This window comes from Tripterygium wilfordii, chromosome 17 (genome assembly GCF_013401445.1).
Source record: "Tripterygium wilfordii isolate XIE 37 chromosome 17, ASM1340144v1, whole genome shotgun sequence".
Lineage (NCBI taxonomy): Eukaryota > Viridiplantae > Streptophyta > Magnoliopsida > Celastrales > Celastraceae > Tripterygium > Tripterygium wilfordii.
This window is the reverse complement of record NC_052248.1, coordinates 9006348-9034171: the sequence shown is the minus strand read 5'-3', so window position 1 is coordinate 9034171 and position 27824 is coordinate 9006348. Positions and strand designations below refer to the sequence as shown.

Genomic DNA, 27824 nt, shown 5'->3' with positions numbered 1-27824 from the left:
CTTTGAGTGGGGAAGGCTCTAAAGCTCCTAAAAGAGAGGACAAAAATCCCACACCGTAAATAGTTAAGGATTTCAAAACTCCTTTCATAGCATCTCCCTCAATCAAAAGTTTACTACATTTCTCAACCAATGCTAGTACAACCTCAATTGAATCATGTGCAAGTGTCAACTTTAATTTGTCCTCAACATGAGAGTGAATATAAAGCTTAGGGACGTACTCAATTTCCCTCCCAAGGTCTAACTTGTTCCCCTTTTTTCTCACTTTATTTTCCTCTTTCTCTTCATTTCTCTTATCTTCGCTCTTTTCCTCAACCTTTTCAACTTGAGCATTGTCTTTGTCTCGACATGATCTATCACAAACTATAACATTTTTCACCTCACCACCCACTTCTTCCACTAATTTCTCATCCTCACTTACCTTAGGAGTCATGGTATTGTCAATTACTATCCCACTCCTTGAGGTAATGATGGGTTGTTCTTGTTCTTGCACATTCAACCCCTCACTTGAAGTTTCGAATTGAAATTCTAATGTTTGAGTGATCTTTGTCAATTGGCTTCTTAAATCTTCCAAGGCTCTATTGGTTTGCTCACGAAATTCAAATCTCCTTTGATTAACCTCCAATTGAGCTTCCATGAATATTTGAAGCGTATCCTCAAGTGATCTCTCTTGGGGTGGGGTGCATGGTTGGTAAGATGGTGGAGCTATACATTGGTGTGAAGATTGTGCTTGCCTAAAGGGTTGGTACTCATGTGCATGAATGTAGTCAAAAGGAGGAGGTGCATGTAAATTTTGTCCGAAGGGAGCATATTGTGGCACTTGTGGCATTTGATAATACATAGGTGGGTGGACATTTTGTGGGGCAAATTGCGCCGCATTGTCTTGTTGAAGTGGTTGAGGTGCATTTTGCAAAGCATGCTCAACTTGAACATTTTGCAAATTTTGGGCATTGCCAATTTGGACATCTTGCCCTTGCACCGGATTCATCAACTCATCAATATTCACATGTTGCAAAAGACGACGCAATGCATCAAGATTCATATCACCCCCACGTACACTCCCCGCATCACTCACATTTATATCACCACTTATCCCATCTCTATTAGACCCATGCCCACTAACATTATCTCTAGGTTGAGACATGATGGCAAGGAACAATAGCAAGTAACACACAAAAGTAGCAATCAACCACGTCAAGTAACACAAGATTTTTTTTTTTTTTATTTATTATTTTTTTTTTCAATTAATGAACAACCAAGAACAATATTAAGCAAGAACAAGAGCAAGGATAGGAATAGAGCAACAATCAACCTTAGGAACAATAACACACCAAGATGTAGCAAGTAGTGATAAAAATGCACAAAGCTCTCTTAAACAACGTATCACTACCAAGCAGCAAACAAGGTGGCATCCATCGCCCACAGGAATCTAAGTTAGCCCCATCCGCCAAGTTCTCCTCACAAATTTTTTTTTTTTTTTCAGCAACTATACTAAATCAACTACTCTACAAAGCAAGTAAAAGGGAGGAACGAAGTTACCCTTGAAGCGTGACCGTGCTCCTTCCTTATTTGATGGTGTTTAATAGCATAAAACTAGAATCTACAAGCCACCCAACTTCGTCTTTGACACTCGCTTCCCCGACAACGGCGCCAAAAACTTGACCGACACCAAAGTGTGTGTGTGTACTTACCCCAAGTGTAGGGTATCGTCAAGTAATAAACCGGTGAGTCCGGTATCGATCCATGAGGAAGCAATGCAAATTTGAAGTGAATGATATGCAAATGACTAGCTAACACTAATAAACACAATGAATATCAAATAAAAGCAAGTAAAAGAAATGGGCCGAATGACTCGGTAGCATGAGCGATTTTGTAATCAAAGTAAGCACAAATTGGATTTAAAACAATTAATTAAAAACCTAGTCTCTAGTCCGTCCCGTTGGCTACTCGGTTCTCATACTCAAGGTATCATTGCAAACACACACAACCATACACAATGCATTGTGTGATACTATCAATCATGCATATGCAAAGAGAATTGGGTTATAAGACTTCAATTCATACATGTAGGCCATCGGGTCTCTTAATCTACGATGAACGCAAAGGGATAAGCACCTAATATTATGAATTAATATTCCCCCTTGGGGCTTGGCTTGGCTAACACCCTAGTTTCACACTCAAAGATCAATTAACCATAACTCTCCCATGCACATTCCTAATTTAACCCAAAACCCCATCATCAATACACATAATTAATAGCTATGCAATGAAAAACTCAATTAATTAAGGAAATCATGCAATGGGTTTAACAATTCTCAATCGAACACATTAGATGCAATCCCTAGACTAGACAATCCAAGAATACAAGCAAATATGTCATTCCCATAGATCCAATCACACAACTATCACGAAATTAAAAGAGAGAAATCGAAGCTACGATTCTTTGAGCATAACTTAAGTAATCGAAACCGAGCACCCACCGTTTGGGACTAGAAACTAGAAAGAGAACTTAGCCACTCATCATAATGGACATAAACATCAATTTTATAGATGAAAATCAATGTCTACACACGAAATCACAAGAAACCAAGAAAAACTTAGAGAGAGAAATAGAGAGAAACAATGGAGGCAAGAAGTTGGAAGAGATGAATTGTCCGGAAGCCCACCAAATCTTAGGGTTTTCTTCTCTTTTTTTTACAATAGAAAATACCTAACTACCCTTATAAAATCGTTTCCCATTGGTTACATACATGATTTACCCCAAATGCCCTTGAAATTTCGGTGCAGAAAATTGCAGATTCGCCGTAGGTGTCCGGACGGGTGTCCGGACGCTTCATGCCTCCAACTTTGTCCGAACAAGGTCTGATTCCAAGCTCTTGTGATTTCCACCATTGGATCTTTTTTCCATCTTCAAATCTCGACCTTCAATTACATGTGCAAATCTTGGCATGTGCACTTGCAGCCATCTTTGACCATTTGATTAAACTTGCACCAAATCTTGACCTTGGTATCTCCAACAATTTTGTCATCTTTGACCATTTGATCAAAATTGCACCAAATCTTGGCATTGGTATCTCCAACAATTTCCTTTTAAATGTGTAGCAACTTGCAGCCATCTTTGACTCCAAAAATCAAGTAAGATCTTCTTTTAAGTCAAAAATTGCAAGCAAGAATGTTGTCTTATGCACAACCATTGGATTCACCTTTAAATGATCATCTTAACCCTTCAAGTCTTGTTGTAATCTAATCCATTCATAATTCAAAACAATTCAATCTCGGCCATAGATTAGTGTACCGTTGGAGCTTGTAGTCTTCAAGAATATCTTCATAATCTAAGTCCCGACACCTCACAGCAAAAAGTGCCCAAAAAGTGCTCCAACTTGCCCAATTCAGTCATTTAAGCCCGATTTCCTGCAGAACCAACGGGAAACATGTATAAGGGTAAAATTACTTTATTTAAACACAAATGAATTACTATAAACACTAGAACCTCCTAATTAGATAGTATTAGGACCTCAAAATAGAGGTCCGGTCACTTCCCAATTTTAAAATTGATGCCCCCTACCCGCCAACTCGACAAAGACTAATAGTAGTTGTTTGCTATGCAATGCATAATTTCCTACGCAAACAAGCACAATACGATCTACTTTTTCCTACATAGGATAATATGGATCCTTTCGATATTCAACCTTCAACTTCAACGGGGCAAGTGCAAGCAACAATAATAATATGGTCGATTTGACTGATCAAGGAGCTACTATCATGTCTGAATATCGTGACTATATAGCTAATTTCATGTGGTTGGATCATTGTAACACAACAAATGTTTAGTCTACTTGATTCTAATAAAGCACGCTCGATGTTATGTTTAACTTAACTCTATGGATATTTGTTTTAAAAATTATTAATAGATTACTATATGATTATAGTATATATTGTTTGTGTTTTGTGTTTTGACAACCCATCCATCCAAACTCATTTTATGTTTCTGTTTTTTCAAAAACAACATTGGCCAAGTGAATTTTTTGTTTTCTGTTTAAGAAAATAGTTTGCGAATAACACGAACTAAATAAATTTTTAAAACATTTTTTTATTTCTTAAAACTCTTTCGAAAATCTAAACTCAAAATCGTTTTAGAAACTAAAAAGTACAAGAATTTCCAAACAAATCCTTGGTTTAAGTCGTACGTTCTAGCAAAGCAATTACAATATATAAAGTTCATAGAAAAGGAGTCCTCCTGTGGCGAGTCCGCTTGGTTTTGTGTAGTCGCGTGACTGGCTTTGTTTTTATCCAACAACTAGCGGAGCAAAACGTCGACGCTTTGAGTTTATAGTGATATGTCGTTTAGCGATTTGTGATTCACGCTCACGTGTGGTTATCGTGGGGGAGTCCGGTTACCCAGTGCATGCATCTGCCAAGCGTCGACATTCTTGGGCTAGTTCCCTTTCGTTTCATTCCATTCAGATCTACGGTTCATGATCTGGTATCAACTCACGCAATTGATTGATGTCAACGTCTTCATTGCTTTGATTCCCACTTTTCTTCGTCTGTGGAGCTCGGATTGATGGCAGTCTTCATTGCTTTGATTCCCACTTTTTTCGCTCAGCTTAATTTGAGCGTCCTGGATTCATCGTTTGCTTCGTCTGCTCACATCAGAATTAGCTCACTCTTTCCTTCGTTCCCAGCTAACGACGAATATCTTGATTTCGTCGTTGTTTTTTGGTTATGTTTCTTGTCCTTGGACTTCAGTATTTCTATCGTGTTAGCGTTGCAGTGTTCAACGTGACCAATTTCTGTTCCCCATCTTGATGGCCTCCCTCTAGGTGCAGAGACCACTTCAGATGTTACTTATCGTTTATCATCGGAGACGCAATTTCAAACTATCGACGGGCTCTGTGAACGGTCAGTGTAGTTGGACACATCTAAAATTTCAATTGAAGTTACTTGATTACTTTTAAGAGTTTAATTTCAACTGGGTGTGGGTTTTCTCTTCAACAGAATAAAAAAAACTTGTGGTTCGTATCTGTCGATGTGTTCTCGGTGGTGGTTGTCATCGTGTTCTTAGCTTCTTATTATGCCCCGTGCATTTGATCTACAGTAAGTATTGACTTAAGCACCCAACGAAGGTAAATACTATTAATTTGGTGGTCAAGCCAATGATTGTTTTAGTGATGCTTTATATTGTCTGCTTAATTAGTGCTCTTTCACTGTGTATTCCTCATTTTTTGCTGTAGTGTTTGTTAAGAAATTTGTGTCTAGTCTATACTATGCTCTTGTGTTTCTTTCTACAGGTTCACTTAGTTCTCTTTCTCACTGGACATACTGTAGCTGCTAACTACCCCATTTTTATTCTTCGACGACCACCGTTGCATTTGCTCTTTGTTTGTCAGGTCAGTTCATTGGGTCATGGTTTCGCTTTCATAATTTGTTTATTGTATTATTGTTTAATTTCTACTTAAATTTGCTTTCACCAAGAGTTGTCAAATACCATTGATTGGCTTGCAACTTTCTTACCACTTCCGTGTATTTGAAAAATCAAGGAGAGAGTGTAATATTTGTTGTTCTCTTCTTCGAAACATCATCTCTCTTCATCTGCAAAATCACAAGATGGGTTTTATTGCGGCTTCTACGAGGTGGGTTTTTCTCTCTCTCTTATGCTTTTGTGAAATTAATGTAATTTGAACTACATGAGTACTCCATGTTAGTTACTCTATCAAGGTTAAAGTTTGCTTTGCCTATTGATGCTTGATGTGGGAATCCTGTCGTTCAATATCAGGGTGCTCATGAGACTATTACACGCTACAAGCTGAACTGCGTAGAGAGTAATATAATCGGCTTTCATTAAGTTGTGAAAGACAAGTTAGTTCTTTAATTAAGCATTTCTTGACTTTTTGTTATGGGTTCTTAGTAGTGTGAGTTTATGAAAAATGATAAGCATATGTTGTTCTGATTTCGTACTCAATGAATTTCCCACAATTAAATAGATGCTAGAGGTTTCAATTTTATTCTTCAATTGATGGCGTTATTTAGCATTCCTTTTTTCCTTTGATTCAGCTCTCTATGTTTCTTCTGGGCATCTTTATTCATAATCTCGCAAGTCATTGGGTCTGCCCTTCTTCTTCACGCATTTAGGTTTGTAACTGGTTAGGTCTCAGACTTCCTCATTCCTTGTGTCCGTGAATTGCTATGTGTTCTTGGTGTGAGCTTCGATTTTCTACGATTTGTTGGCATGAGCTTCGTTTGTTACGGGACGACAGCATGGCCTTCCAGTAGATATGGACTGGAGTGCTCAATTTGCTGCGGATTGAGGGTTGGAATTGCTGTGGGTGACTGGCGTGGTTAATAGGTTTGGTACCATCAGGCAGCTGTGGCAATCATAATGTTTTGTGGGTTTTTACCCTGTAACACAAATGCTTTTATTACCGCTGTTTTTGCTATTTTGTTTCAAGTACCAGTACTCAAATTTAATCATGTCCATCGCCACAAATATCCTTTGCTCAGGTAATCTATGTCTTTGCTATTTTGCTTCGAGTACCAATGCTCAAATTTCAATTATGTCCACTATCACGAATCTCTTCCGCAAAAGGTAATCTCTGTCTGTGCGATTGCATTTGGAATTTTGATCCTGTTGTGAATTATTGTTTTGAAATTTTAATTTAAATTACTGTTACTCGCTTGAGCATCATGATTCGTGTTTTTCTTAATATAAGGATGCGTCATTTGTCACTATAGTACTATATGCAACATGACTTGATGCTTGCTTGGTAAATTAAATAGAATTGTTTGATGCTTTGCAGTCTAATTTTTATCCATAACAATGACACAATGAATTGACAAGCTAAACATTTCCGGAAAATGACAGCTAAGGAACAGGGATACCTTACCTTGGTATGCATCATCACTCATAGACTCACAGGCAGTTTCTTTTTGTTATGCTAATCTTTTTAACTCATTGTCCCTCTTGCTTTATTTTTAGTTAATAAAATCATTTTGCTTTTGCAATTTATGTCACCTTTTTCTTTTATTGCTTTACATCTGTACAATGGAATATATGTGCGTGTGTGTATATGAGAGAGAGAGAGAGAGATTATCTCATATTTTTGTGTTCCTGCTTTGTTTTTTATATATTTGCTCTCATATTATAATCTTAAATCTTTTCCCAATAACTGAATGTATTGTTGTAATTCATTATTTTCAGGTCTGACCCCCAACTGCATTGGCTCACCTCAGGTTCGTCTTTGGGTTGAGTTGTTGTTGTTTACAAGTTGTTTGCCATTGCGTTTATTAGACTTTTATTTGTTGCTTGAGGTATTTGTCTTACGTTATCTGAAGTAACCTGAGTCTCCTTTTCACGGGTTTCTCATTGTTTTGCTTTTTGGCTTCAAGTTGTGGACCTACGTTTCACCTCCTCTTCAGTAGGTATGCAATTTCTACTGTCGTTCATCTCATATTTTACTTCCGTTTGGGTTGATGGGTTTTGTTTTCAGTTGTTGTTCATCTCACATTTTACTTCCCTGACTGATACATGCACCTTCGTTTGCTGGATTTCCTTGCACTATTATCGGGATTATAATTTTGTCACAAAATTTGTAGAATCTTGAGTGGATTTTTGTTCATCCTGGAATTATGTTCTTCATCTTTAATGCTCTCTTTGCGTTGAGTTGGGGTGGTGATGGATTTTATTTTTTGCATTATTTTTTCCAATTTGACTATTTCTATGATCTTGTGTTGAAATTTGTTGAATGCACTCTTTGTGAATTGGGATTTGCTATGGGTGCTATTAATTGATTGTTTTGGTTTGTGCTTACTTTCTCCTTGTTACTGTATAATTGTTCATGTTTTTATAATATCTGGAAGCATCTAGAAGAAAAAAGATTTGGAGGAAACTGTAGATTGAAGTTGGTGTTGGTTTATAAGCACTAACTGGTTGGTTCGCTTCTTAGTCAGTGCTTCCAATCTTGGTCCCCCTCTTTTCTATTTCTTTCTTTCTTCAACTAGAGATTTATGGGTGTTGTTCGCATTAGATCAATTGCCTTCGGAAACTTACATTGGTGTTCTACTATTTGGTTTCTATATACTTATTTGTGCTATGTTGGTCGTCTTTCAAAGATTGTGTATCATATGTTTAACCTACGAAGATAAAAGAGTTATAAACTGAATTTTAATATCAACTTTTTCGGGGGGCGGGGGGAGGTGATGGTCAAGGAATGGTGGAGAATCATAAGTGGGATTACAAAGCAATTTATTATAAACTGCTCAAAATGTGATTAATTTACCCTTCTGCTTTAATATTATAGCATGGTGGTTTATCAATCAACGCAACATCTTAACCAGTTAGAACCAAAAAAAGAGGGGGGTTAGTTTGTGGATGTTTCTCTAACATTTAAGCATATTTGTATTCAGGTATAAGTCAATGAGGGTGGTTCTTTAGAGGAATATTAGCTTCCTTTATTAGTTCAAGAGTGGAGACAATTCTGCATTTGTCTGTGCATCGGGTATGCAACCATGTCACTCAGTCATAAATGTCGTCTTTTGATATATAGCTTTACTAAACTTATGTATTATCCCATGATAGCAACCAAGGTATCGCAATGTAGTTTTTATTCTTCTTGGTTTGAGTTTTGCTAATTCATCCATCCCAGTAAGAATGCTTTTCATGACTATTCTTACAGGTGCAATTTTAGGTCTCAAGAGTTGGCTTCATGTCATTGTTATGCCATCCGTAAAATTTAAAGCGGAGAAGATTTTGCCTCCCAATTTTGTTTTTGTGCTTTGATTATTTTGTAGAGGATGCAATAACTTAACTTATTAGTCTTGAGTAGCTTAATCCACATTTTTTTTGTCTACTCAAATTCCAATAGATTCGTGGTTTTTTCCTTTGCCGCCATTTTGACAACCTACCAATTACATATGAGAATAATGTAGATTCTATCTCCATTGTTAAATTGCAAATCAAGTTATGTGAATTTCAAGAGATGATTGTATGCTGAGCATTTTCATATGTTTGATAAACATGAAAATATGTTTTTTCAGAATATTTTTACCATGATAACCTGAGGGAGACACGGGTCATGGAGGGAAGTAAATATTTGCATAATTAGATCTATCGAACTACATCTGCCTTTTATAAAAACAATAAAGCATCCGTCTAAAAGGTGACCACAAATAAAATACTTAAACTCCTATGAAACCAATAATAAAAAAAATATAACCAACTAATTATTTAAATTCATAGGTCCCACTGCAAAGCGCGGGTCCCATGCTAGTTTTTTTTGAAAGATCGAGCTCAACACAAGAGGGGGGTGAATTGTGTCCCCAAATTCCACTAGGAATCCCCTTATACAAATTTGACTTAGATAAAATCAAATAGCACTTATCACACAAATTAGGTCTATAATATGTGTCCTAGTCAAATTTCACTCAAATGCAATATGTGATACAATGAGAAATGAATACCAAATTATCAAATAATCAAGTAACATCAAATATGTTATTCAAACAAGAATTTGCGTAGCAAAATATTTTCAATTAATTTACCTAGCAAATCAAACCCAAATCACACGAAAATTTTATATGCAATTTCACAACACCTGAAATAATAATATACTAAAATTTCATCTTCAAATTCGAATCCTAGCTAGGGTAACTTGCACGAGCAGATTGTGATTTTAGAAATTTCAACAAATAAACAAGAAGCAAGTAAAAGCAAATAAGTAAGCAAGATCAACACAGTGATTTAGAGTAGTTCGGAAACCCTTCTCCTACGTCTACTACCTAGGTTCACCAACCTAAGACTTTTCCCAAATCCACTAAAGTGAGGTTTTAAGAGCTCTTCAAAACTCCTTACACAAGGGTTATTTGCACACCCTCAAACTCAACAATACACTTTGCCCTTCACAAGGGACTTTTGAAATGTTTGTAGAATATGCTTCTTACAAGCTACCACTAAAGTATTTGGTGTGGAACTCTCAAGAATACAATAACACTCTCAAGGGTAGGATATGATTTTAGGAACAAGAGAGGTTTTGACGTAAGTATGTATTACCTAAAAGATATAGGAACTTCCCTTTTACAAAAGTAAGAGTAGTGAGAAGTCCATGAATGTAGAGACTTAAATTTGGAGAAGATCTTTCAATTGATGATGAAGCTTGATGATTGATGTAGTTCGATAGCAATTTCCTCTCAAAAGATTTTTCCCAATATGCTTCTCCAAGGAACAAAGGAGGAAGAGACCCCTCTTTTGTCTCTTATGCTTCTCATAATTGTAGCCGTTAGATGCATTCTAAAATCTGATATTGACCTTCCATTTGCAGCAGTTAAACTCATGCAGTGGATGATCATGTCATAAAATCCTAGCCTTTGAAAGACCAGCCATTTCCATTGTCCTTTGTCTCAAAAATATCTTTTGCAAATTGGTGTTGTCAAGCACATGGCCCTTGGATCAAACTTTCTCTCCAATCTCAACTTTCAAGTGCGGCTCCTAAAATGAACCATTAGATGATATCAGCATTAAATATTGACCGCTCACAGGTTAGCTGTTTGGCTTTAATTTTCTCTCCAAATTGTCCTTGCCGCATGCCTTGTTTTGGATGCCTCAAAATTCAACTCAATTTAGCTCAAGACTTGTCTCCCTAAAGGCCAAACATAACACTGCACATTTCTGGAAAAAGGCTACAAGAGCTTCCAGCTATACTCCATTGTTTGTACAATTCGGTAATGACGGACGTGGCAACTCCTCGACCTAACTTTTAGGCTACATGCTTTGTCTCTTGAATTCAAGTATTGAAACTTCCATCCAATGTTTGAGCTGGCTTTACACAGTATACATATAGTATATCAAGCATATTTCCAACTCAGCTTCATGCATATACAAGGTCCACAATCATGCTAGATGTATAGCTTTTCCATGTTGAACAAATGTGTATCACTCGGTCCAAACTCTACACCACCATGCACAAATCAGTTCTTGAATTGGCATAAGCAATCTTCAATTCAATTTGGTAACACTAGTCATACATAACCAAACATAAATTGGTGGAATGAAACCCAATATAGAAGGAATCCTTAAAAATCAAAAAGAGAAATATATTTCTCTCACTTTTCTCATGTCTCTCTCACTTCTTTCTTCTCTCCCTCTTTCCCTTCTCTCTCTCAACCAATCTCCATCTACAATCTTTTTCTCTCTCCAACCACTCTTCACATGCAACCTCTCTCTCTCTTCATCTTCTGTAGATGATGCCATAGATCCGGTGACGAGAAAGATGACGACACTACTGTTAGATGGTGATGAGGAAGCCGTGGAGAAGCACTATTGGAGGTTGGTGACGGTCTTGAAGATCCATAAAAGTGAGATCTTTTAACGCAAGAGAAGAGAGTGTCAAATTTTTTAAAAATTTGATTTTGTTTAAGATTATCACTGAGAATAGTGAACACATTTGATTTTGTAGAGTCAAGATCTTGATTTTGTTACAAAAATTTGATTTTGTTTGGGAATCGGTTTGTAAATTGGAGGCTAGATATTGTGTGATTATCAACCTAAACAATGTAATAAAGGCCATCTACTATGTAATTATCAACCGAAACAATGTAATTAAGACCTGTGTAAATTGAGATAGGCATATCTTCACAGCTTGGTTTGTTTGGGTTGGGTGGACTGATGTTTTTCTTTCTTGGCTGGCTATGGGTTTGTTTATTTCGGATCTTCCATGTTATGGGTTTATTTATTTGGGGTCTTTCATGTTGTGGCTTTGGTGTTTGGAGTCTTTGATGTTGTGGATTTTTTTTTTGTATTTGGTACTTATGTTATTTTTACCTCAAAGCTAGTTGGGGTGCTCTTCTCTTTCTCTGGACGTTCAAATCTCTATTTGAACTAAATAATTACATTATTTCAATGCGTAATTACACATTGATATTTTCAATTACATTATTTTGATCATACTTACACAATTCACAATATATTGCTCTAATATCGCAATTAAAATTTATTTTCTCAAATCAAATATCTATTCAAAGTAAATAATTACATTATTTCAATGCGTAATTACATTGATAATTTTTAATTACAAAACAAGTGAATAATGACATTATCCCAATGCGTAATTACACATTGATATTTTCAATTACATTATTGTGATCATACTTACATAGTTCACAATATATTGCTCTGACGTCGTAATTAAAAATCATTTTCTCAAAATTATATAACAATATATGAAATCATCAAAAAGACTGAGTTCAAAACATATAAATATCAATGTCAATCCAATTTGTTTTCTCCTTTGATGCACTTGATAATATATATGTAATTCTTTCTCTGAACGTTCAAATATCTATTCGAAGTAAATAATTACATTATTTCAATGCGTAATTACAATGATAACTTTTAATTGCAAAACAAGTGAATAATGACATTATTCCAATGCGTAATTACACATTGATATGTTCAATTACATTATTGTGATCATACTTACATAGTTCACAATATATTACTCAAATGTCGTAATTAAAAGTTATTTTCTCAAAATTATATAACAATTTATGGAATCATACAAAAGACTAAGCTCAAAACATACAAATATCAAAGTGAATTTAATTTGTTTTCTCTTTTGATGCACTTGGCAATATATATGTAATTACATTATTTGCAAGTTCAATTACACTTGATAAATTTATAATTTTTGATTATATTGTTTTAATTATATCTTATAAACAGTCTGGATGATGATCAAACACCAGTGGATAAATTATATTATTTCAATTTGAAATTATACATTGATAATTTCTAATTACATTATTGTGATCATACTGACACATTGATTGATGCATTGGCATGGCTCTCTTGGAGAGAGAAAAAGATACATTTAGGTTGTAGATTATAAGTTAGTAGGAGAGAGGGGAAAACAAATAAATTTGAGTTGAAGAAAAATATGAGAGAGAAAAGTAAATATGACATAAAGATAAACATGATAGAGAAAAAGTAAATCAAAGGATATTTTGAAACACGTGAGAGAGATCATGACAGAGAAAGTGGAGGAAGAGAGAGAAAATGTACATGTCTCACAAAAGAAACGGGTGTATCGAGAGGAAGAAGGGGGAGGAACGAGCGGGAGTAAAAGAAACTGCTAGAGTTTTGTCTGACAAAATATCTACCTGGCATCTTATGTGTACAGTCAAGTAGATTATGGAGTTTTATGGATCAAAATATCTATGGAAGATTAACATTTTCCTTTCAATTTTGTCCAGAATAAATGGCCCTAAGGTCAGTTCCAATAAACTCAAATATTAACCTTAGTGGAAGGTTGGCAAACAAAGGATTTTTCATGGTTTTCTAAAGTTCCAAGCTCATTCTTGAAAACTGGACTTGAATTCACTTGAGCATACTGAATTCTGAGTGATATTTGACCACAATGATGATTAACCTACAACAAAATATCCTAGGCCAATTGCATGTAAGCTCAAAGAGCTTCATATAGAGCGCATAGGTTAATCATATTCAAAAAACAACTCAAAAAATTCAAATTACTGCATGATAAATCATTTCATACATATTAGAATGTCCATATAAAATTTCATAGCAATCGGGAGTCATTTGATCACTCAATGAATCAAATAGGTCACCAAAAACCGATAAATTCTAAGTGTATACCCAATGTCATTTTATAAACTCAGTGTAAATGACCTTTTATCTTAAACCATCCCTAGTCAAATATGTTCATAATGATGAAACTAAGGTGCACACAAAGTTTCATTTCAATCGGAGTTCATTTGGTTTACCACGTTCACAAAGAACACATATGCACAAAATTAGGTTAAACATAGTTTTGGTGCAATTTAAGCATATGACCAAATATATATGTGATGCACTTAAATTTTCATGATTATAGTCCCAGAACACATATTAAACTCTCATGGATGTGTGGTTCAAGTTTTATGCCATTTGGACCTAAGTCAGTTAAATTATGAATAATCAAAGATTAAGCCTTAACTTAGTCGATTATTGTTTGTTTTCAAAACTGATTTTCCAGCACTATATTAAGCATATATGGATGTTAACTTCTCATAGAATTAGGCATAAGCCTCACTTAAAGCATGTGATCATATAAGTTACTCAATGAGACATATTCGTTTAAATTCAATTCTTATAAATCAAATATTACATTATTGTTTCAATGTCATTTACAAATGTTTTAATATCATCAAAATCAAATATGTCGGACAAAAAGTACACCAGTTTTGATTTAGTCCACATGAACATATGGGGTCCTAATTCCATTGTTTCAAATATTTTTTTTACCATAGTTAATGATCATTAATCTAGGATGACTTGGGTCTACCTTATGACATCAAAAGCTCAAACCAGAGAGTATATAAAAGGTTTTCTCAATTTTGTCAAGAATCAATTCAATAAGAATATTAAAACTATTAGATCAAACAATGGCTTAGAGTTTGACATGTCAGAATTTTTTATGCAACAAGGGATACAACATCAAATCAACTGTCCTTATACTCCACAACAAAATAGAATTTTGGAGAGAAAACATCAGCATATCCTTAACAACAAGGACCTTAAGGATACATAGTGGAGTTCTTGAAAGTCTTTCACTATAAGAAACTACATCATTGACGACACTTTTTCTTGATGCTTTTCAAAAATCCCTGACGCTTTTTTTTTCACGACTTTTTTTTAAAGAAGCGTCGTCAAACTAGAATACAATTGTGATGCTTCAAAAGACGTAGTGAAAATGTTTCAGTATCAGCGTTTTAAACAAAAGTGATGTAGCGTAGATTAAGGACGCAAAAATCCAGACACACAAGCAAGAATCGAGCTCTTCCACAACCCGATTTAATCAACAAAATTGAGGTATATGGGATAAATCGGCGCTGCAAGCGGCTGTTATTAATTTTAATTAATAATCAAATACCTCAAACGCTAAACATGTTCTCTTAAATAGTCCCACGCAGGAAACTTAATAAAGTCAATTCAAAAGACTAAAATAACCTACTTAACAAATAAAGATATATAGCAATAAAATATAGGCATAATTAATCACAGCTCTAGCCACGTCCAATCTTCGTGGCCTTCATACGATCGAAGTGTTCCATGAATTGCAAAGCCAATTCATCCTCATCACACAGGGCCAAGCCATCCCGTCTGCATCATCCTCCCCGGGTTGGCAAAAAGTCATCCTTGACAATAAAGCAGTAGACAAGAGCGAAGGAGAAGCAACAAAAGGCACCAAATGCTTAACATTGAACACATCATACGTCTTCACGTGGTTGGGCAACTTCAGCTGGTAGGCATTAGAATTATTCTTCTCAATAATTTCCAGAGGGCCAATTTTATGGGCAACCAATTTGCTATACTCCCCAGGAGGAAAGCGATCCTTCATTAAAATAGCCCATACGAGATCCCCCACAGAAAATTCAACAACCCTACGTTTCTTGTCCGCGGCAAGCTTATACTTGGAGTTAGACTCCTGCAGCCATTGGGTTGTAGTAGCATGAACATGCTGCAGTTGCGTCATCAAGTCCTCAGCCTTAATATTGGGACAAACAAGGTCGGGGAGAGGTGTGAGATCAACGGGGGCACGTGGATAGTAACCATAAATGATCTGGAAAGGACTGAAACCGATACTCAGATTAGTGGACCTATTGTAAGCAAACTCAGCTTGGTAAAGCTGTTGATCCCAGGACTTCAAGTGTTCTCCTACAAGACAACGTAACAGGGACCCCAATGAACAATTAACAACCTCCGTTTGACCGTCCGTCTGGGGATGGTAAGCACTACTGAATTCGAGTTTGGTGCAAGAAAGTCGCCACAAACAATGCCAAAAATAACTCAAGAAGTGTGTGTCACGATCCGACATAATTGACAATGGCAGCCTATGATAATGGTAAACGTCATGAAAGTTCAACTGAGCAACATGAACAACATCCATTGTCTTCCTATATGCAATGAAATGGGCCATCTTAGAGAAGCGATGAACCACAACAAAAATAGAATTATGACTCCGCTGAGTTCGAGGAAGTCCCAACACAAAGTCCATACTGACGCAAGACCATGGCCCGTCAAGAATGGGTAGTGGCAGGTAAAGACCTGCATTCATCGCACTGCCTTTAGCCAATTGACACGTTCGACAGGATTCCACAAAACGAGCGACTTCCTTACGCAAGCTTGGCCAAAAATAACGATCCCCGATAAGTTGGAGGGTCTTATCACGGCCCACGTGTCCTTCACCTTGCACATCCTGAATGATCTTCAATCGCAAGCTACTGTCGGGAATGCACAATCGGTTTCCTTTAAACAAATAGCCCTCATGTAACACGTAATCTGAATATGGATCAGTCTTCAAGTAAACCATAATAGGACCAAAATAAGGATCAACGGCCAATAAATCCTTCAACAAATCAAAACCCAACACCTGAACTTGCATATTATTAACCAAAGTGGAACGGTGACTGAGGCCATCAGCTACTTTATTTTCAACTACAACCAATAACAGGATAAGACAACACTACACACTTGACACCTACGAAGAACGCAGGCAAAAAGTCAAGTGGTAGAAGGAACTTATCAACTACAAAGGAGCATCAGCTACTTTATTGAAGCTGCTAGATTGGTGTTTTATAACAAACAAAAACTACTGCATGTAGGTGATATGGATTTAATTGCAAGCGCACAAATCGCACAAGTAATACAGAGATGAGTAAATTATCGTTTCCACTAGGGATGTGTTGGCAATAGAAATCAATGTCAAACAAGCAACAATTATGCAAATTGGGAAAAAAGGATTCGAGATTGGTTTTGATTTTTAACTAAACTAATTAAAAAGAACAAAGACAAATCAAACACAAGTATATAATCAAAGATGGAAAGCAGTAGGGTACTTAACGTCACCTCACCTATCCAATTCAATTTCCTTGGTCCCTTGATCCCTAATTCATCTCTCAATAATGACAATCGTTTTCCCAACCTATTCAATGTTCTATTCCTAGATACATCAAACGTGTTTTCAATATAAATCCCTGTTATTCCTAACAATCGGATTAATATATCAAAAACCCATTAAGAACTATGGAAATTATTTAGCGATTGTATAAGTCACAAACCTATATTCCTATGGTTCGTGCACCTTATTTCATCTATGGCTTGAGGCAAACCCTGGATATCTCCTTCCGCTCTCAATCTAGGCAAAAAATCAATTGAATGATGGCCAAACATTCAAAAGCATTAATCACACCCATAGACAATCAATCAAGAGAGAGAAATCAAGAAATAAAGAAACCAAGTTTATTGAATCTTCAAGGTTTGGTTACATCAAGACCCTAGTAAGAAATCTAGCCACTTATGGAAGCAAAATACATCATTAAACAAAGGAAATCAACCATAGAAACTAGGATAGAAAAGGAGAGAGAAAACCCCCTTGTAGACCCTCTTCTTCTCCAAGCTCCAATGGTGGCTCCAAGCTCTCCAATGGTGGTAGAATGAAACCTAGCTCCCAGAACTCTCCCAAAACCCTATTTTATGCCCTTTTATACTTCCTCAAACTCTTATGTCGTTTCCAAAATAAGTAGGGGTCGTTTTGGCTTAAAAACATGTGAATTCGGAACTTTTTCACGAACTTGCGCGTGCTGTGAATAGTACCTCTGATCGATCGGTAATATTTCCGATCGATCGGAATGACTCTGATTGATCGGAAATCAGTTCTGGACTTCAAATCTTCATTTTGCACTCTTTTCCTCTCTTTCTTGCCTTGACACCTACAATATGCAAATATAGTTTTCTTTGGCAATATCAATTCTTAATCTACTCAAAATTGGATGAACTCATGTGTAAAGGATGTACAAATGTATGTATATATTTGGCACATCAAACACCCCCACACTTAACCTTTGCTCGTCCTCGAGCAAATTGAGAATGAATAAAGGAGGGAAAGAGTATTTTCCGTTAAGCTCAAATGAAAAATAAAACAACTAAGACCTACTCTAAATAAGCAACTAATCTATGCCACTTTCGTAGGGCTCACGATGACACTTAGCATGTGTCACAAGCCTTTAAACCCCTCGGTGCCCCTAGTAGGAGGAGTTGTGTCCCCTGAGGGTTTACCAGAATGATACCCACAAACATTAAACAACTTCAATGCCAAAATTCATGCCATCAACAAGAGTATAAAATGAACTCACAATTGCAACCCTATCCACACTAACAAACCAAACATTAGGGCATTCAAACCAATAAAAGCATTCCTTCAAGAATCTTATCTCATCCACTTTGCTTATAAATTCAAGAAATGATGCACATAATGGATTTCACTTGATATTTGGCTTCAAAGTGACTAAACAATGGCCATGAAGTCTTCCAAGAATAATAAGAATCAAAAAGCAAATACAATGAGCATTTATTCAAACTTCATTCTTATTCACATTTTTTTTCTTTCTTTTTCTTCTCAAAGGTGACTTGTGCAATGCTCAACCTCCCTAAGCGTTCTAAATGACCCATGTAATGAGCTTTCGACCAATGACTCCCAATCCAGTTGGCTTAGGGCACTAGGTGTTAAGACACCCCAACGGATCTAATTACTCGAGTCAAAAAGGCTACGAGGTTAAACTAGTCACTAAGGTACTCTAACATTCATTTCCTACCTTTTTACGCGAAACTCATTGCTTGCTAGGCAAAAGGCCCGATTACTCAGCAGAAAACTTATGAAAGAAACCATTTATTCATAAACACAATTTTTATTTCTCTTTTCTATTTTTTTTTCATTGCTCAAGTAATGCTACTTAGAATCAAATTGATCTCAAACAATCACAAATGCCAAAGTCAAGTCATATTTCATACCCCACAATCAAGTGTTCCATATTCACAAAAGCACAATGAACAAAATAATTTTCAAGATAGGAAAACTCAATCGGAAAGAATGTTCATAGCAAGATCCATCAATGCTTCAAAGATCACAAAATTCATCCAAATACACTCAAGAGTGACATGGCATAAGGCATTTGAAGTCAAAAATTTTATTTTTTTTACGAAGACTAGAAACCTAAATTCTCACCCCCACACTTAAAATATGCAATGTCCTCAATGCATGGAATAGGTGAAAATAGAAATAAAAAGATAGAGATAGAACAATAAAACCTGGGTTGCCTCCCAAAAGCGCCTGGTTTAAAGTCTTCAGCCCAACTTCCCTTTGTGAATTCAACCGGGATCCTTCAGGGTTGTGGTGTACACTCCCCTTGATGGCTTCTTAAGATTGACATTTGATTGCTTAGGTGCCATGCAAGGAGCATAAGCTTTCATCACCACCATTTCCTTAGGATAGGCCTTTTTCTTCATTTTCTTGATCTTCCTCTTCTTCTTTTTCTTCCTCTTCTTTTTCTTCTCCTTGGGATCTTCAACTTGAGGCTTTTGAACTTCAATTTCAGCTTGGGAGGCTGCCTTGAGAAAACTTTTGAATATTGGCATAGGAAACCTTCCATCGGAATATATGGAGCTTCCTTCTCAAGAGTGTCGGGGATGACCATGTCAATATGCTCCACTTGGAGGCATTGTTGAGAAACCTCCTCTTGCCTTCTATTTCCAAATACTTTAAAAGTGATTTGGTCACCTCCCGCACCTCTTAAAGTAAGCTTCCCTTTTTCAACATCAATCAAAGCTCTTCCGGTGCTCATGAATGGTCTTCCCAAGATTATGGGAGTAGTGGGATTGGCCTCCATATCCAAGATAAGAAAATCCACAGGGGAACATAAGATCACCCACCTTCACTAAGACATCCTCCACTATGCCAAGCGGGTATTTGATTGATCTATCCGCCATTTGTAAAGACACCATGGTTGGACTTATCTCTTTCACTCCAATTTGCTTCACAACTGACAATGGCATCAAATTGATACTAGCTCCAAGATCACACAAGGATCTCTCAATTAAAGTGTTACCTATAGTGCACGGGATTGTGAAACTTCCCGGATCTTCTTGTTTAATTGGGAGCTTCCTTTGCACAATGGCACTACACTCTTCGGTTAATTGTATTTTTTCATGCTCCTTCAATCTTCGCTTCTTGGATAAGATCTCCTTCATGAATTTGGCATAGCAAAGAATTTGCTCTAAAGCTTCGGCAAAGGGGATGTTCACTTGAAGCTTCTTGAATACCTCCAAAAATTTAGAGAATTGATCATCATTCTTCTTAGTGCTCTTCAACATTTGAGGAAATGGAATTGGAGGCACATAAGGTTTGACTGGAGGTGCAGGAAGAGAACTATCGGGCCAATCCAGCTCAATCGCATACTGCGTAGGCACATTTCTCCCATTTTTTGACTTTTCATCATTTTTTGGAACTGGCCGATCAATCGGGATGGGGTCCGATTGATCGGAAATGTCCCCTGGACAATTTTCAGCTTCTTTTCTACACTTCTCCTTCTCCTACAAAATTTTTACCTTTTTGGCATCTAGATCAGAAGTAGTCCGAAGAGTGATTTCCATGCATTCTCTTTCTCCTTCCTTTTTGGATTCACCTTCGATTGGCTTGGCAATGTACCTTTTTCTCTCTATATGACAAAGTGTTAGCTATTTGCCCCATTTGTATCTCACGATTCCGGATGGACGTTCCATAGTTTTGCATCAAAGTTGCTTGAGCTTGTAGAGTGGCATCGGTTTTGCTCATGTATTGCTCCGTTCTTGTCATAAATTGGGAGGTATGAGTTGTAAGTGTATCTAGGCCTCCGGCTAGCTTTGAAAACATCTCATCAGTATCCCTCTTCTTCTCTTGGGGCTGCACTAGATGTTGAGGATTTTGCACATTTTGAGTATTGCTCCAAAGGAAGTTGGGGTGATTCCTAAACCTCGGATTGTAGAAATTGGAATAAGGATCATTGCGGGGTTGATCGAAACTACCTCCACCAATGGCGTTCACTTGCTCACTAGAGTTAGAAGAAGAAGCAATAAGACACTCCCCCGTAGGATGGCGTCCACAACAATAATCACAAGAAATGTAGGAATGTGTGCTTTGCATAGCATGTACCCCTTGAGCTTGATTTAGCATCAATGCATCAATCTTCTTTGCCATAATAGCCAAGGTAGACATAACTTCATCATCTTTACAATTTCCCCCTTGTATTGGATTCTCCCTCATCGAGGACCAAGAGTTAGTGGTCTTGGCCACTTTTTCAAGTAATTCCCTAGCCTCCTTTTGATTTTTGGTCATAAAAGAACCTCTTGCAGCCGCATCAATAGTCTCCTTAGTATGCATGCTTAATCCATTATAGAAAGCTTGGTACACGACCCATTCCGAAAGTCCATGGTTTGGGCATGTTCTAATAATGCCTTTAAAGCGCTCCCAAGCCTTATAAAATGATTCAAGATCCTTTTGGGCAAAGGACATGATATCCGCCCTAATTTGCACCGCCTTGCCTGGAGGAAAGAATTTTGCCAAGAATTGCTACGCCATCTCATCCCAAGTGGTAATACAATTTGGAGGCAAGGACATCAACCACCCTTTAGCCTTGTCCCTCAAAGAAAATGGGAATAACCTCAACAAGATAACATCCTTGGAAGCTCCGTTAATCCCAAAAGTAGTGCACACATGCAAGAAAGAGCGAAGATGTACATTGGGCTCTTCATTAGGAAGACCATAGAAAACCATCGAATTAGAGATAATGTTGATGATAGCCGGCGTGATCTCAAAATTAGTAGCACTGATAGGAGGATAGCAGATGCTTGAAGGATTTGTATCCCAAGTAGGCCTAGCACAATCCTTAAGAGAGCGAGGATCAAATTGTCTAGGAGGGTTTTCAACCGCTTCACCACCATTTTTTCCATTAGCACCTCCACCATTACCATTACCATCATTCACATTTAAAGCTCCACCAAGATCACCAACATTCCCCCTTCCTTGATTGTCTCCCATTCCTTCCATTTCATTAATAAGCTCCCGTCTAAGATTGTGAAGAGTCCTTTCAATCTCCAAGTCAATAGCAATTAATTCCGGATTAATAGAATGGCTCCCCAAGCTCATACAAGAGAAAGAATTTCTGCAGAAAAATAAAAACCAATTAACACAATTGAAAGCCTAATTTGACACAAAAAAAAAACAATTGCCTCAATCCCCGGCAACGGCGCCAAAAACTTGATATGGATTTAATTGCAAACGCACAAATCGCACAAGTAATAAAGAGATGAGTAAATTATCGTTTCCACTAGGGATGTGTTGGCAATAGAAATCAATGTCAAACAAGCAACAATTATGCAAATTGGGAAAAAAGGATTCAAGATTGGTTTTGATTTTTAACTAAACTAATTAAAAAGAACAAAGACAAATCAAACACAAGTATATAATCAAAGATGGAAAGCAGTAGGGTACTTTACATCACCTCACCTATCCAATTCAATTCCCTTGGTCCCTTGATCCCTAATTCATCTCTCAATAATGACAATCGCTTTCCCAACCTATTCAATGTTCTATTCCTAGATACATCAAACGTGTTTTCAATATAAATCCCTGTTATTCCTAACAATCGAATTAATATATCAAAAACTCATTAAGAACTATGGAAATTATTTAGCGATTGCATAAGTCACAAACCAATTTTCCTATGGTTCATGCACCTTATGTCATCTATGGCTTGAGGCAAACCCTAGATATCTCTTTCCGGTCTCAATCTAGGCAACAAATCAATTGAATGATGGCCAAACATTCAAAAGCATTAATCACACCCATAGACAATCAATCAAGAGAGAGAAATCAAGAAATAAGGAAACCAAGTTTATTGAATCTTTAAGGTTTGGTTACATCAAGACCCTAGTAAGAAATCTAGCCACTCATGGAAGCATAATACATCATTAAACAAAGGAAATCAACCATAGAAACTAGACTACAAAAGGAGAGAGAAAACTCTCTTGTAGACCCTCTTCTTCTCCAAGCTCCAATGGTGGCTCCAAGCTCTCCAATGATGGTAGAATGAAACCCAGCTCCCAGAACTCTCCCAAAACCCTATTTTTTGCCCTTTTATACTTCCTCAAACTCTTATGTCGTTTCCAAAACAAGTTGGGGTCATTTTGGCTTAAAAACACGTGAATTCGGAACTTTTTTTACGAAACTACGCGTGCTGTGAATAGTACCTCCGATCGATCGGGAATATTTCTGATCGATCTGAAATATAATCTATCTCCACGAGTTTTTGGGTATTTTGGCAGGTCCGATCGATCGGAAATCAGTTCTGGACTCCAAATCTTCATTTTACACTCTTTTCCTCCCTTTCTTGCCTTGGCACCTACAATATGCAAATATAGTTTTCTTAGGCAATATCAATTCTTAATCTACTCAAAATGGGATGAACTCATGTGTAAAGGATGCACAAATGTATGTATATATTTGGCACATCAGTAGGCTACCCACTGTGCATGACGGGAAGAGAGCTTGTCCTGGCTGTTCAAATGTTTCAATGCCTCATGATCTGTGAATAGGATGAACTCATTGTAGGCAAGATACGAACTCAAATGTTTCAAGGCGCGTACTAACGCATAAAACTCTAGATCGTAAGTGTTGTAATGAAGGTTGGAACCACTTAACTTCTCACTAGAATAAGTGACGGGCTTACCGTGTTGACTAAGTATGACCCCTATCTCTACCTTCGAAGCGTCACAATGCAGCCCTAAAGGAATAGCAAAATCGGGAAGCACTAATATTGGGGCAGTGGTCAATAGCGCTTTAATCAGTTCAAATGCTTAGGCAGTAGCTTCAGACGAAACAAGTTTGCCCGTACGCATGCAATTAGTAATTGGCGCGGTTATCGTACTGAAATTACGAATGAATCTTCTATAAAAAGAAACCAGCCCATGAAATCTCTGGACTTCCTGAATCGTGGTGGGAGTTGGCCATTGTCATACAATCGTAACCTTTGATTCATCAACAGATAACCCTTGGCTGGAAACAACATATCCCAAGAACAAAATTGATTCGGACAAGAATGAACATTTTTACAAAACGACATAAAACCCTTCCTTCCCAAAACTCCAAGGAACTCTCTAAGATGGAACAGATGTAAATCTGTAGAGGTACTGTATATTAAAATATCATCGAAATAAACTACGAGGAATTTACCTATGAATGGCCGAAATATCTTATTCATGACCCGCATAAAAGTGTTGAGTGCGTTAGACAGACCAAAAGGCATCACCAACCACCCATATAATCCTTCACGAATTTTGAAGGCTGTCTTCCATTCATCTCCGGGTCGCATACGGATTTGATGGTAACCACTCTTCAGATGTAGTTTTGTGAAAATTTTGGCACCACTCAATTGATCAAGTAGATTATCTAAACGTGGTATGGGAAATCTACATCGCACCGTGATCTTGTTGATAGCTCTGCTATCCACACACATTCGCCAGGAGCCATCTTTTTTTGGCATTAAAAGTGCTGGATTTGCACATGGACTAAGACTCCCTCGAATATATCCCTTCAACAACAGATCTTCGACTTGTTGACGTAACTCTTCATGCTCCTTTGGACTCATACGATAGTAAGGACGAATCGGGAGACTAGCTCCTTGGATCAAATCTATTTGATGTTGTTGGTCACGCAATGGTGGTAGCCCCAACGATAAGTCATCGGGAAAGACGTCTGAGAATTCAGCAAGCAATTCACGGACAATGCATGGTATCACTGTTCCCTCCATGGTTTCTTTGCCTACCAAGGCAAACACCAATCCTGTTTCAGCTACTTCCTCAAGAAAGTCTTGTCGAGCCAACATAATGGAACTACTCTCCGTAATTATTTTGGATGGAACTTTCTTTCCTGGCATCAAAACTATCTTCACATGATCAAAAATACAACTATAGGTGTTTAATTTTCCATCATGCACCATGCGGCGATCAAATTGGCAGGGACGACCCAAAAGAAGATGACATGCATCCATGGCGACCACATCACACCATATTTTGTCAACATATTGCGTTTCCATAGAGAATGGAACCTGGCAGCGTTTGGTTACATTCACCTCTGATCCCTTCTTCAGCCAAGAAAGCTTGTATGGGACAGGATGTTTTTCAGTCACCAATCCAATTTTCCTCACTACCTCTTCAGCAACTACATTCTCAAAACTATCGGAGTCAATGATAAGTTGGCATACCTTGCCGTTGATAATGCGAGGAACACACGCCGAATCATTAACATCGGACCCTCGTCACCTTGAACATGTGTCCTCCCCATATGGTGCATCATCATCATAGATTGGTTCTAGATCTAGATCCACTCCTAGGCCTGCCTCGTACTCATCAGATTCCACAAAAAGACCTTTACCAAACTTCTCTCTTTTTTGGCATTCAATGACACGGTGACCCTGCTCTCCACACTTGAAGCACCTTACTTGAGATGTCGAGCCATGATTATGGGGTGTACTAACAGCTCCCTTACTCATGGCCGGTTGTGTTCCACTCCCACGTGGTGGTGCTGAGCCATTGTTAGCAGTACTTCTACCACTTGTATTACTATCCTTGGGCCACGGTCCTTTGGCAAAAGCCTACTCCAAATATAAAGCCTTTTGGTGTGCTTCGGCTACTGTCATAATATCCAGAAAATTAAGGGAATCTTGAAATAGTTGCCTCATTCCCCCAATATATTGAGCGATAAATAAATCATTAGATTCATGCACGTCGACTCGCGTGATCAAACTATAAAATTTCGTGGTGTATTCGTCAGTCGAACGGGACCCCTGCTGTAGATTTTGAAGTTGTTGATATAAAGTCCTCAAGTAATTGAATGGTAAGAATGCACTCCTCATGTGTTTGGTTAATTTGCTCCAGCTAACTAGTTTTGGCTTTCCTCTATGTTGTCTTTGTTGTTTGAGTTGTTGTCACTATACAGCAGCACGATCGCGAAATTGTGCTACCACCAGAGGAACATGACGACGCTCAGGCACCCCTTTGAAATCTAAAATCTCTTCTACTGTGGCTATCCAATCTAATAATTCTTCTTGTTGCAAACACCCTTGAAACTCGAGAATTTCCAATTTGAATCCTGACTCCAACCGATTGTTTTCACGGTGTTGTTGGATTTGTTGTCTTTCCACTCTTTGACCAACGCCTACAAAGGGATTTTCCAAACCCTCACCTTCACTACTATCCTCCACATATTCGGTGTACTGGAGATTCTGGGGTCCTTCTTGGTTACGGTCAATTGCCAACGTCACTAATTGCTCGGTGATGGTATTTAGTCGCTCATCCAAATGAACTCAGTGCTCCTCCATTCTACGCACTCATGCATTCAGTTGTTCCTCTTGTGTCGTTTCATCATGCTCATATATCTCCTCTATTGGCAATCGCCTACCATGACCTCTTCCTCTAACCATGGCTGCTCTGATACCAACTAATGTAGCGCAGATTAAGGACGCAGAAGTCCAAACACACAAGCAAGAATCAAGCTCTTCCACAACCCAATTTAATCAACAAAATTGAGGTATATGGGATAAATCAGCGCTGCAAGCGGCTGTTATTAATTTTACATAATAATCAAGTACCACAAACCCTAAATATGTTCTCTTAAATAGTCCCACGCAGGAGACTTAATAAAGTCAATTCAAAAGACTAAAATAACCTGCTTAACAAATAAAGATATATAGCAATAAAATATAGGCATAATTAATCACAGCTCTAGCCATGTCCAATCTTCGTGGCCTTCGTACGATTGAAGTGTTCCATGAATTGCAAAGCCAATTCATCCTCATCACACATGGCCAAGCCATCAGCGTCTGCATCAGAAAGTATCGTTGTATTGTAAAATACTTTGTGGCAAAAAATGGCGAGAATTATCGCGCGGCACTTACATAAAAAGCGTCATTATTTTTCGATGTTCAACCTGAAAATTGTCGTCATTTATTTTTCTAATTAGCAACATTATAATAGAGCGTCGTGAACTAGAAACAAAAATGAAGATTGTCTAATAACCGCCGTTAAAATCCCTATAATACGGTGCTTTAAATGTTAAGCACCTTAAGTGTGTATAAAATAATACTCCCTTCGTCCCGTAAAGATAGTCCTACTTCTTTTTTCACACAGATTAAGAAAATCTAATTAATATAGTAACAACATTCAATTTTACTCACATATTTCCTAATACATCCCTAATTGATACTTAGATTACCCTAATTAATACTGTAATAACAAAGCACATTAAATAGGGGTCTTTTAGGAAACTAATGAACTAATTATATTCTAAAAAAATGATACAAGACTATAATTTGGGACAAACGAATAAATAAAGTAGGACTATCTTTACGAGATGGAGGGAGTATTTTTTTTATAAAGCTTCATGTTTTAATAGATTAATTGACATACTTATATCTACAAATAGGACTCAATATTAACCAATTAGTATAATATACCGGACAATGCTAGAGACCCCCAAAAAATCACCCCCAAAAGTCCTCCAAATCTATGTGGCATTAAAATAGCCATTGATTAAAAACATACATGTAGGGCCCACTTCACATCCAACCCTCCACATTAAAAGGGGGTCTTTTGGGGTCACTTTTGGGGGTCTCAAGCATTATTCTAATATACCTTAAGGGTGCGTTTGGTATGGGGGTAAGAATTTAGGGGTATAATTTATTACCCATGTAAATGTTACAAGGGTAATAATAATTATGGAGAATAAGTGTTACCCTTGTTTGGTAAAGAATGATAAAATTTACCCAAGAATTCATTACTCTTGTTTGTTACAACTATACATTACTGGTGTAATACCATTACCCTTGTTTGTTATTATTGTAATGAACCAAACTAGAAAAAAGTGAGATTATGTTATTTTTTTTATTGTTACGATTATCATGTACCAAAA

At 37.2% G+C, this 27824-nt stretch overlaps 1 protein-coding gene and 1 long non-coding RNA gene across 2 annotated transcripts; one reads left to right on the top strand and one right to left on the bottom strand.

Moving 5' to 3' along the window:
- Positions 1-4513: 4513 nt before the first annotated feature.
- On the top strand, positions 4514-8971 carry LOC119982202. Its single transcript, XR_005464305.1, has 3 exons — positions 4514-6885; positions 7196-7412; positions 8670-8971. It is a non-coding gene; the product is annotated as an uncharacterized LOC119982202 (long non-coding RNA).
- Positions 8972-15077: 6106 nt separating this feature from the next.
- On the bottom strand, positions 15078-25407 carry LOC119981878. The gene is made up of 6 exons (XM_038825020.1): positions 25178-25407; positions 23794-25090; positions 23381-23617; positions 20280-20413; positions 17107-17183; positions 15078-16483 (listed from the first exon to the last, which is right to left on the bottom strand). Exons 1-6 carry the CDS (start codon positions 25405-25407, stop codon positions 15078-15080), a joined length of 3381 nt encoding a protein of 1126 aa, XP_038680948.1.
- Between the last annotated feature and the right edge of the window lie 2417 nt (positions 25408-27824).